Source organism: Mauremys mutica, chromosome 24 (assembly GCF_020497125.1).
Source record: "Mauremys mutica isolate MM-2020 ecotype Southern chromosome 24, ASM2049712v1, whole genome shotgun sequence".
In the NCBI taxonomy this organism is placed as follows: Eukaryota; Metazoa; Chordata; order Testudines; family Geoemydidae; genus Mauremys; species Mauremys mutica.
The window spans coordinates 4,176,787-4,189,055 of record NC_059095.1 but is presented as its reverse complement, the minus strand read 5'-3'; the positions used below and the strand labels follow the sequence as shown (position 1 = coordinate 4,189,055).

The 12,269-nt window shown below is 36.9% G+C and overlaps 1 protein-coding gene across 6 annotated transcripts in view; it reads left to right on the top strand.

Moving 5' to 3' along the window:
* Positions 1 to 12,269, top strand: part of DAZAP1 (DAZ associated protein 1) — a 35,150-nt gene that overhangs the window by 7,889 nt on the left and 14,992 nt on the right. For 4 of the 6 annotated variants that reach the window (XM_044998255.1, XM_044998252.1, XM_044998254.1 and 1 more), the window contains exons 2-6: positions 1,057 to 1,097; positions 1,681 to 1,847; positions 2,132 to 2,197; positions 6,202 to 6,312; positions 9,346 to 9,394. In XM_044998255.1, coding sequence (XP_044854190.1) covers positions 1,057 to 1,097; positions 1,681 to 1,847; positions 2,132 to 2,197; positions 6,202 to 6,312; positions 9,346 to 9,394 — 434 coding nt within the window. Of the gene's footprint in view, positions 1 to 1,056; positions 1,098 to 1,680; positions 1,848 to 2,131; positions 2,198 to 6,201; positions 6,313 to 9,345; positions 9,395 to 12,269 lie in introns of those variants that run through there. The other 2 variants (XM_044998253.1, XM_044998256.1) reach the window with 2 other exon arrangements.

Sequence of the window (12,269 nt, the reverse complement as noted above, 5' to 3'; positions counted from 1 at the left end):
CATGCTTTAAAGTGAAGCATGTGTCATTTAGTCATGATTCCCATTGAGCTTTTACCATATGGCACACAAGAGAAATTTGCTATGCCATTTCCCTATGTGTACGCATTTATTACTTGACATTTGGAAGTTGGTACAAGATAACTTTAGTAATTGAGGTGGAATAAATTTTCATACACCAGTAGTTTTAAAGATAATCCCTTGAAGAAGGAAAGGTAAAGTGAAGTACGTTAGAGAACTTGGGAAATCTGCTATAACATTTATTCTTACAAAGAGGATACAGGGACCAGTATTTGCAGTGTTTACATATCCCATTGGATACTCTACAGTTATTAAAATCATGTTATCTAGTTGGATTGTTTATCCTTCTTAACAATTTTGTATGTTGCATTCATCATTCAGTGTTTAATGGGTTTATTAAAACAGTCACACTGATTCTCTGAGCTTATTCTTAGAGGGTCCATGCAAGATCCTGCGCACTACTTCAAACCCTTAACTCGGGAATAAAATGATGACTAGATCCTTGCTCATACTCTCTGAACCATGGGGATTTTCACATGAACAACCCCACTTGGCCCCAAAAAGTAGATAAGTAAAGATATTTGGTGTTGTCTTCTTTCTTCTGGATATTTTAATGTTGTTAGGCATATATTTTCTTTTATGAATGTCAAAGCTGTAGATGTTTGATTTGACTTCTGCTTTTCTGGCATATTTCCTATCTGCTATTTCAAATCAGAATAAAATATATTCTTGGTATAAACGTGCAATCCTATACCTGTGGGGTGCAGAAGAAATAATACTTAAGTGTTTTTAAATCTTTCACTATACTAACAGTATGTAACGTATCTGGAGATAATCTTGAAATAAAAATGGAAACTTAAAAGCAAAGGAGAAATGCATCTTCATTGAGTAACAGGCCTTGAGTTCTTCAAAGTATGCTAAAACACTACATTAGCTAGATGAAGGCACAAACAGGTTGTGTATGTTATTAGTTAAAATAATGCATGTTGTTTGATTCAGACCTCAGACTTTAACCAAAATATTTTGTTTGAATTACAGAAAGTTGTTTGTGGGTGGCCTAGACTGGAGTACAACACAAGGTAAGTTATGTATTCTACAACCATTATACCAAAATATTACAAAGGATGAAACTTTATACCTCATACTTTCTTATAAAATAATGTAGTTGTAACATCTCTGGAAAATTCAATTGAGTCTTTACTACTCATCTTCGATTTTGTTGCTTTTTAATGAAATGCGGTAATAGAATTCCCGTAAAGAAACTTTACATTTACGTTTCTGTCCTGACTGTGTTATTCATCTTTACATTATGTCACTTTCATATCTCTTGGACAAGGATCTTGGGAAATTTTATATTCCCTGGTTATGTTGGTTGATATTAGGAAAAGTTGGTTTTGACATCCCTTAAAGTGCTGACTCAGAAATAGCTGATTTCTGTTTTGAAAACTAATTTACTGCAGTATTTTCTTCCATCTGCCTGACTGGAATTAAAACAATGAGCATCTTCTGTTTTCAGATACACAGCTAGTATGTCCTCTTTAAATGATACAAATCAAATGCCAGGTTTTAGCAAGTGCATATTAGAAGATTTAGACATGTCAGTTTTACTAAAAGTTATACTCTTTAGTAGCCGGTTCTGCTTAATACCATATTTTTTAACAGAAACTCTCCGTAGCTACTTTTCCCAATATGGAGAAGTTGTAGACTGCGTAATAATGAAAGATAAAACAACAAACCAATCTCGAGGGTTTGGATTTGTCAAATTTAAAGATCCCAACTGCGTGGGAACAGTACTGGCCAGCAGACCACATACATTAGATGGCCGAAATGTAAGTTTACCTGTCACTTTGGTTTTAACTATTTAGAATATGACTAGGTCTTTAATATTTTTTTTAAATCGGTGAATTTAAAAGTAATTTGGGTGGTGGTTGACGCATGAATAATTCAAGCTATGTTTAATTCAATGACTGTTCCTTCCAAAATGTGTAATCTGGGGGTAACTTTTATCAGAATTGTTAAATTTAGAGAGTGGCATCCACAGGTGCTTTGAATGCATTTATTAGCGCAAAATATTCTGCACACTTAAAACTGACCAATTTGGAACTTGTTACAGATTGATCCAAAGCCATGTACACCTCGGGGAATGCAACCAGAAAGAACACGGCCAAAGGAGGGATGGGTAAGGCGAGATCCTTAAAGCATACTGATAGATATATTCCAAGGTCTCCCTGGCTAGCAGCCTGTGCTCTTTCCCCTGTACACATCATGAATATCATGTTGGTATATCTCTCAGTTCCTGATTATCTTACGTAAATTTTAGAAAGCTCTTTTACCTGCTAGGAACTGAGAGAGAAATGCAGAAGTCTTGGCATAAAACACAGTAAGCAGTTGGTATTAAGGCCAGATACCTTCTTAATTAAAGCTGACTACATTTTATATTATGGTGTGTGAAGGAGTTTACTTTCATACGTGCTGCTTCAACAGAATATTAGTTCTAACAGCCGAGTGTTTTTTTCGTAGGGGTGCAGCTCTCATTGGAATTGTTGGTTATGTTACTAGGTCTTTTATTCAAAGATTCTTGCGGTTTTAACTGACGTGACATATCTACTGATTGCTGCTGGGTGTACAACACGCCAGAGTATGGAAATCAAAGAAATACTTTGACAAGAATCAAGTATGATTGAATGTGGGTAATGGTGGTGATTAAGGTCTGTGACTATGCAAGGCCAAATAGAGTAGAAGTTAAATTGTATGCTTTTGTGAAATTTCAAACAGGCTAAATCTCTGAATTAGCTCTTACGTCTGATTTACAGGAGCCAAACCAAGTTCAAGAATTTCATCAACACTTGTGTAAGGGTTTTTTTTGGGGGGAGGTGGGGGAAAGGTAGGGGGATGAATTAAGGAAAAACTTATTTTTGTTTCTTATACTGTAGTAGCATCAGGTATTTTGTACCACAGCTTAACCACCACCACCACCTTTTTGGGGAAGAAAACTGGATTGTTGCTCTGTTTAAAGTTCTGCTATATTTTGAATGTATTTTTTTCTGAAATCTATTTATTTTACTAGTTTAATTTTAGTACTGTTCTGTCTCTTGGCTCTGTGTGTGTGTGTGTGTGTGTTTAATCTAACTGGTAAAGTAGCTGTTTGTCTAGCATCTACTTTTTTTTCCTATTCTTCAGATAGTGTAACTTGTAAAATCTGTGAGTGAGCATGTAAGGCACAAAATGAGGATGAAATCTTTGCAGTTATAGCCAAATTCTTGAGATCCCATTTTTGACTAGCTTTTTTTAATCAACTGATGTCCCTTTCAGTCTTCCTTTATGGTTAAATCTATAAATTGAGTTCTGTTTCAGAGGAGTAGCCGTCTTAGTCTGTATCAGCAAAAACAATGAGGAGTCCTTAAGGCACCTTAGAGACTAATACATTTATTTGGGCATAAACGTTCATGGGCTAAAACCCTACTTCATCAGATACATGGAGGGAAAAATAGGCAGGTATATATATTACAGCACATGAAAAGATGGCACTTGCCTTACCAAGTGGGGGGTCAGTGCTAATGAGTCCAATTCAATCAGGGTGGATGTCGCCCATTCCCAACAGTTGACAAGAAGGTGAGAGTATCAACAGAGGGAAAATTACTTTTTGTAGTGACCCAGCCACTCCCTGTCTTTATTCTGGCCTTTTAATGGTGTTGAGTTTGCAAATTAATTCCAGTTCTGCAGTTTCTTGTTGAAGTATGTTTTTGAAGTTTTTTTGTTGAAGAATGGCCACTTTTAAGTCTGAGTGTTGAGGGTGATTGAAGTGCTCTCCTACTGGTTTTTGAATGTTACAGTTCTTGATGTCTGATTTGTGTCCGTTTATTCTTTTGTGTAGAGTCTGTCCGGTTTGGCCAATGTACATGGCAAAGGGGCATTGCTGGCACATGATGGTATATATCACATTGGTGGATGTGCAGGTGAAACAAGTCCCTGATGGCGTGGCTGATGTGGTTGGGTCCTATGACAGTGTCCCTTGAATAGATATTTGGATAGAGTTGGCAACGGGTTTGTTGCAGGGATTGGGTTCTCGGTTAGTGTTTTTGTTGTGTGGTGTGTAGTTGCTAGTGAGTATTTGCTCCAGGTGGGGGGGCTGTCTGGAAGCAAGGACTGGCATTTCTCCCAAGGTCTGTGAGAGTGAGGGATCGTCCTGCAGGATAGGTTGTAAATCCTTTGTGATGCGCTGGAGAGGTTTTAGTTGGGGCCTGTAGGTGATGGCTAGTGGCATTCTGTTACTTTTTGTTGGGCCTGTCCTGTAGTAGGTGACTTCTGGGTACCCTTCTGGCTCTCAGTCTGTTTCTTCACTTCTCCAGGTGGGTATTGTAGTTTTTAAGAATGCTTGATAGAGATCCTGTAGGTGTTTGTCTCTGTCTGAGGGATTGGCGCAAATGTAGTTGTATCTTCGGGCTTGTCTATAGACAATGGTTCGTGTGATGTGGTCTGAATGAAAGCTGGAGGCATGTAGGTAAGTATAATGGTCAGTAGGTTTCCAGTATAGGGTGGTGTTTATGTGACCATCACTTATTTTCACTGTGGTGTCCTGGAAGTTGATCTCTTGTGTGGACTGGTTCAGGCTGAGTTTGATGGTAGGGTGGAAATTGAGGAATTCCACCAGGATTTCAACAAGGGTCTCCTTTCCATGCGTCCAGATGATGATGATGTCATCAGTGTGGCACAAGTAGAGTAGGGGCTCTAGGGGACAAGAGATGAGGAAGCATTGTTCTGAGTCAGCCATAAAAATGTTGGCATACTGTGGGGCCATGCGGGTACCCATAGCAGTGCCGCTGACTTGAAGGTATAAATTGTCCCCAAATCCGAACTCTGTTTCTGCGGAACAGTAAATCCTGAACATGAATTGCTTGGTGTAAGCTGCATCTGTCTACTTGGGGAATATGATGGGGATATTTGGCTTCTACTGGAATAACTTACATTATAAAAAAAACTATATTACCAATATTATAAATATTTAGTACTGCAAATAGTCCTTCTTTTCAGTTCCCAGTATCTAAGAAAATGAACGGTGTTTGTGCTCAGAGGAAGAAAATTAAACAGTTCATGATATACTCTAGATAAGGGAATGATACAGGCATTATATTTGAAATGGCTGTGGGAATAGATGCACTTGGGTAAAATTTTCAGAAGGACTTAAATGCCTTAGGAGTCCTTTAGACTTTCATTGAGATGTGTGTCCATCACCTTTTTAACATGACTTGTGGTTCTGAGTCACTTAGCCACTTTTGAAAATTTTATCCTGAATGTCTATCCTGTAAGCGAATAAACGGAAGTAGAAACCATCAGACTACAATTTAGGACCGATCAGTGTAAATTCTCTGCTACCCAGTATTCTGCACCCCCCACAAAAAATATTGTTCTAATTACCCAGAATTGTAGAAATCCATGAAAAAGTTACTTTAATGAAGTCTGTTTTACTTGGACTTGTATCTTGATTTCCCAGAATGACATGTTTAGCCTTCCACTGATTGTGAACAAAGTCCACCTGGCTTGTAAATTCATGGTTGCTGAAATTGAGTATAGAGTCAACAATTGATAGGTTTTGACACCTTCTAGGCTGTAAGTAGCTCTCATTTAAAAAAAAAAAAGGGGGGGGGTGCCTTCAATAGCCATGGGGATATTTAGGTAGAGTACAGTCCAGGTCGACTACAGATGTTCATCTTCATTTGGGCGATTGATTAATCAACATTCAAGTTTCTCTAATGACATCAGTAATATTTTAATTACCCAACTTTTGTGGATTGAAAGAATGTAAATGATAGTGTCTAAAAGTCCCCTTAAGGTTAAGAGGATGCTATCCCAGCACAACCCACAACCTGCTGGTTAATACTGCCTAATTAAGAAATTAATAAATAAATGCTTTCAGAACATTGCCCTCAGTTCTCCATCCTTACCAACAAAGGACACCAAGTTATAGCTAAGCATACCAAATTAATGAATCCAGACCACACTTTTGCTCCATTTGAAACAAAATGTGTGGCTTCCAAGTGTGGACTTCAATTTGAATTGTGACTTAGTTAGTCCTAGAATGGAAAATGAATTAGAGCAACCCACCTTCATGTACCAGTGGAGGAAGATTATGCTACAGTATTTATCACAGTTCTAACTAACAGTATTTTATCCCTCTTGATTTAGCAGAAAGGACCCAGAAGTGATAACAATAAATCAAATAAAATTTTTGTTGGTGGGATCCCTCACAACTGTGGCGAGACTGAGCTCAGGGAATACTTCAAGAAATTCGGAGTGGTGAGTCATTCATCATCATGGCAAGCATCGGCTGGTTACAAGATGTTTTTCCCCCGTCTTCATTTTGATTTCATTAAGCTGTTAAATTTTAGTGTTAATTTAGGCAAACTTCCACAGAGACATATTGAAGTGTTTTGTAGTAAAGTATAGTAAATGTTTACTTTTGCAGCACATTTGCCATTTTTCATCAGATCTCTTGCCCTCATGTGCACAACTTGTTATGCGCCTTCCCCTGCTTCCTTTGGTTTAGCTATTCCTGATACTATTTTCTCTCCCCTCTTCAAAGGGGGTGAGGAAAAACCCTCGAGTTTAATTATGACTTGACTTATCACCCTCCTTTCAGCTGCTGTTTTAGTGCACCTTAGTTTGATTACGAAAACTTTCCATTTGCTTTTGGAACAGCAGGTGCTTCAGTGAATTAGCATCACCACAGGTCTCTGTCCTCTACCAAGTAAGCAAATTGGTGAAAGACTTTTTGGTGATCCACTTGACATTGTTTTGGTTTCATGATGCCGTTTTAAAATTAACGGAGTCCTTTCGGTCTTCAGAATCTCATTTCTAGAGTCAGACTACTATTCATGCAATTTCGTACTCATCCTTTTCTTGAAAATTTGCCAGCTTAAGTTTTAAGTCAATATAGAATGAAGATGTCCAGATATGACTTCTTTAAACGCACATTTATTTCTACTTTTATTGTCAGACTTTTTCTGGAATAGGTAAATCGTTACAAGGTTCAAAGATTAGTTTGTATGTTAAGTTCAATTAAAAATATTGTGGAGTAGTATAAATTTTATATGACTGTTCATGTCAATTGTATTGGTCATAATGTCAAAAGCAAAGAGATTTACAGTGGCTATTGGTTGGTCGCCCTAACTCCAAAATGCTTTTGTCACCATCTTCACCTTTAAATCACTTATCTTTCTAAATTCCATCAGCAGCCCAAAGCATCTATGTAGCCATCTTTCTCAAGTGGTATGATGTTTTTCAATGAAAGTTGGTTAAAACAATCTTTTTTTTTTTAAATTATAAACACCAATGGCTAATAGATGTTTCTTTAGTTTGAAAAGCTGCAACAGACTGAGTTTACAAATAAAAATGGGGAATGGAATCCATAGTTGTGGAGCATAATTTCTAAAGGCTCTTCTCGCAGACTTATGGCTTTCCAATTCTGACCTGGATGGCTTGGGAGATGCAGGGTTAAGTTCCATCAGATATAGGAGGCCACAACCATTGAGTGTAAGTGCCAGAAAAGTAAGTAGAAGCACTTCATAGTTAAAATAGAATTTGAAGAGCCAAGGTAGCATTCTTAAGACAAGAATTGTGTGTGTAGTCATTTAAGTACCTGTAGAAATATGGGATCCCGTATTCTGGGAAAAAACACATTCAAGAGCATACAGAATTACAGGTATAGCAGCCTGAAAAACTAGAAGCTAAGACAACACAAAAAGGCAGACTCTGATTCCAAGAGATCTCTGGGGGTTGTTACTGACCAGTATGGCAAGTAGGACTCAAACCAAGCAAAGCAGTATCGAACAGACCAGCGGAACAGATGTGTCAAAATAATACTATGGCTTGCTGTCATGCTGCCAAATGGCCTACCAGCTCTAAATGATGACAAACGTGAATCAGCAGAGTTCGATAATATACCTACAAGTGAGTGTATCTCCAAAACATGACTGGAATCTTTCACAGAAGTTGGAGAGCAAGACAGATGGGTATCAGACTAATAGATTATTTCAGCTGCTTGAGATACAACTGTTCTAAGCTAAATTGAAAGTCGTTTTTTAAAGCAGGGATGTAATGATATAGGAATAGCCACAAGATTGTTATGAAACTGGAAACTTTCTAGTTGATTTTTATATTTAACTTGAAAATGGCCATATGACCTGCCTTTAAAATTGGTATTAAAATAAATGGCACCCCTGGGATTAGTCTGTGCATATCACCTTAATTGTGCAGTGAATTTTTATTCTGAAAAAATCTGGAGAGGGGTTATTAACATTGAAAATAATCAGCCCTAAAGCAGTACGGGTGAACTCGGTTTAATACATGCATGTGTTCTGTACTAGTTGTACAGTACTTTGGAGAGTCTGTACTTCAGAGTATTTCAAAATAAAATGACATCAATTTCAGTTCCAAGAAGCTTTCATTCTTTAATATTTTATGGAATTTAGTCTCAATATAAATTTTTCATAATCACTCTTGAGAGGCCAATTGGCTTTTCTGTGTAATAGTTACCAGTGTTTGCCAAGGAAACATTTTTTGAACTTGTATCCTGTTTTCCTACAATGATCACAGTTCTCAAATGATCACAGTTCTCAAAAACTTTAAGCTTCTCTCTCAATGCGTATGTGATAACATCTCAGATTTAACACCAGTTTTGTAATTTGGCATTTTAATCACTTCCATATTTAAAACAACAATCACTGGCATAATTTTGCCTAAACATCACAGAAATGTCTTATCTTAGGGACACCATGCTCCACAGAGAGGCATAAGCATGTGTGGAACTACATACAATACAATTTCAGGAAAGCTACACAAATCCTATATTAGTCAGTAAAATAGTTGGAATTAAGGCTACCTTGTTCAGGATGAGGGTGGAAATGTGCATGTTATGGAAGAAAGGTAGTTGAGACTGAGAAGTAGTACGTACTGAAAAGGGGTGTTGAATGATTTAATTGTTTGTTTCCTTATTTTTATGGTCTGGTTGGTGGGATATGCAGGTTAGCAACCGTAACTCTACTTTATCAATGTTTTTGGTGGTAAAGTTTGTTGCGGTCCTAAATAAGCAAAAATGTGATTATACTTTAGCTGCTAGGAACAAATTAACTAAATTAGAATTTTCATAAACGGGAAGTGTTGCTCTTTACTGGAGTTTATTTGCATTGTGCTGTGACAGACAAGTATTGATGGCTACATCAGGCATTTAATTGTGCTTTGTGGACTGAGTGCTGGAAACCAGCCTGTTCTACTCTGCTTGTATCACTCCCCTGGTAACATAGTTAGTAGAATTTCCCTTCTCTCTTCCAGGTCACTGAAGTTGTAATGATCTATGATGCAGAGAAACAGAGGCCCCGAGGTAAAGGCTGATCTAGTTTGTCCTTGAAATTTCTTCATCCTCTCCTGTAGTCAGATGGCAAACTATTTCACACCATCAAAAAACGTAGTGGTTTTTTTTTGTTTTGTTTTTTTACTTTGCCTCAGGAAAAGATTTCAGTGGACAAATGTCACAAACTTAGGCTTTTCATACACAGCTTCATTTGGTGTCTCTGTGTTTTTAAAGTCAGATGTTACATGTTCATTTTTTTGCTGGTTCTTTTTACTTGACTCTGAACAGAATTAAACATCTGAACCGAACATGTGGTTTAAAATATTGAAAAAGTTCAATTAACTAATTTGCCTCCAATTTTCCCCCTATTTAACATGAAGGTATGTTAAAGTCTACAGTTGCGTTGTATTCAGTTTTTTTCTTTGCGGTTCAAATTATCTCTGAACATGAGACTGGAATCAGATTATTCCATTTGTGCTTTTTGTTTTGGTTAAATGTCTTTACTTGAAATTCAAGGAAAACCAATTTTCTTAAATTACATAAAATTGCCTTGAGAAATTGTTTATATGTTTGCAGGAACTTTACGTCCCCATTCATACTAGAATTATTATTTTTGTTCCTTAAAAAGGACAGCAATTAATAGGCCATATGAGCAAGTCTGTAACCTTTGGTCAAAATATGAAGTAATTTTCATGTCATCCGCCTTTCATTGCATCAATCATCTATTTGTTGACTATTACAGAGGCAATATTGTAAAAGTACATGAAGTTTAGTTGCACTGATCACCTTGTAGCATGTGAGACATGCTAGAGAATAGTTTGCCATCTGAACTTTCATTTCTCCTCTGACTCCATTATTAAGAAATATATTCACTTCATATCTATTAAGCTAAGTCAAGTCTTAGTTTTATTTTTAATTTAGACATACATCCTTAGTGGCATATTTAAGTGTTTCATAGTAAAGTACAGTAATGTTAAGTAAGTTTTTTTTTTTTTTGTTTTGTTTTTCTTTTTCTCTCTGTGAATTGTTTAACTGTGATTAACGATATCTCTTTAGATTTCTTCTCTCTAGGTGATAATTTATCACAGAGGTACAGGCCAGTTCCACAGTCAGAGGAAGGGGGGCTTTGTCTTTATTGGGGTGTAAACGAAGTTTCAATATATTTGTTTTGTTTTTTGTCTTGATAATAGAGTCTTAATCCTCTTGTAACTGATCTGTTCTCCTTCAATAAACAAATTCATCCATGCAGTAAATGCTATAGAGCAGCTTATTTTAAATAGAGGAGACAGTGGAGACAAAAATAAACACCTGATTAAAACTTGCCTGGAGTTTTGGAACTATATTTTAGAAATTATTGCATCACCTGTATCTTTGAAATATTTATCCCAATCTTGCAATCTCTGAGTAAAAAGGACTAAAACATCACAGCTGATTTGGATTAATGGCTCCACTGCTAAGGCTGCACTAAAAAATTAATAGAAAGCTCCCAATCCACTCACAGTGTTACAGGGTAAAGCAGAACTTTAAGACATCATACTCTGGGATGAAAGCCTATGAATCCATCCATTTGAGGGAGTAGTTGTACCCCACAATTCTCTTTGATTTGTCTATTTTTTAAAAATGACTGAAATCCCTCAGTCCTGTCACTGTCGTAGCTTGTTTTTGTTCTCCATTTCTGTATCCTTTTCATAACATGGTAACCGCATATAGTTTCCAAACATGGCCTCCTTAATCCCTCAGAAAATGCTAGAAAAATCTCCTCATAGTTTGTATTCAATGCTGCTGTTTGTACATCCAAGAATATTTTTCTCCTGCTTGGTATTTTGTTATATAAAATGCTATTGAGCTTATACTCTCCTTGTTCTTTTGACTCATCTTAAATTTCTGTGCATTAAATTGCAGAAGCTCACTTATCTGCCCATATTCTTTTCTATCCACATTATTCTGAAATTTGCCTTCCTCCTTTGACTTTAGTGCTCTCACTTTCTACAAATCCCTTAATGCATGTCATTTTATCAAGTCACTGAGAGAAAGAAATCAAAATTGGCCCTGTTACTGTCCTCTATGGCAGTACTGCTACTTCCTCCATCTCAGACTGCTTACTACAAGAAAACCAGGGGCCAGATCCTCAGGTGATATAAATCATGGTTGCTGTGCTGACTTCTGAGACTCTCGCCCTGGGTCTTCAATACTCCAGTCCAGTCCTTCACTTTACCCACAATTCTATCCTTTCCGCATCCCATACCTACTCACATTGTTGTCGTCTTTTGTGCAATGCTTTATCAAGAACTTTTCTAAATTCCAAGTAAAGTATAAGCATAGCCAACATTATTATTATTGCTTCCTAAAAGAAATAATCTGCGTTGTTTGTCGTGATCTTTGCTTTCATGCTGTTTCATTAACTAAACCAACTACTTTTCAGTAGCTCAGAGGTTCTTACTGTGTGTGTTCAGTTTCTTCCCTTTAGCTGCAGTCCAGCTTCACTGTTATCTGTTCTTGAGTCCCCCTAGATTTTGTCTTAAACACAAAATCTGTCTAGTTCATCAGTAAACTTCTGCCTTCAAAAAAGTTAGAGCAAATCTTCCAATAACTATATTTATTGTTTTTTACCACATCCTTTTAAAATGTTGTGGCCATTCCCATCTGCTCTGGAGTTCTGTCATCTGTAATCATTGTCATTTCTTAAATACTCTTTTTATGGTATGGTGTTTGGGTCTTTAAAAAATTGTCTGTTTCCCTGAGACATGGCATCTGTCTGCTGTCTTCGCCCAATTTTCTGTGAACAAACTTTAATGGACCATCTCAGTAGTTGGATGGGTATCATCTGTTTTTCCCTCATCTTTTGAGATGGAAGGCTGTAATATTAAACTGATCTAATACTCATTGTAGACTTTGAATGTGTCGT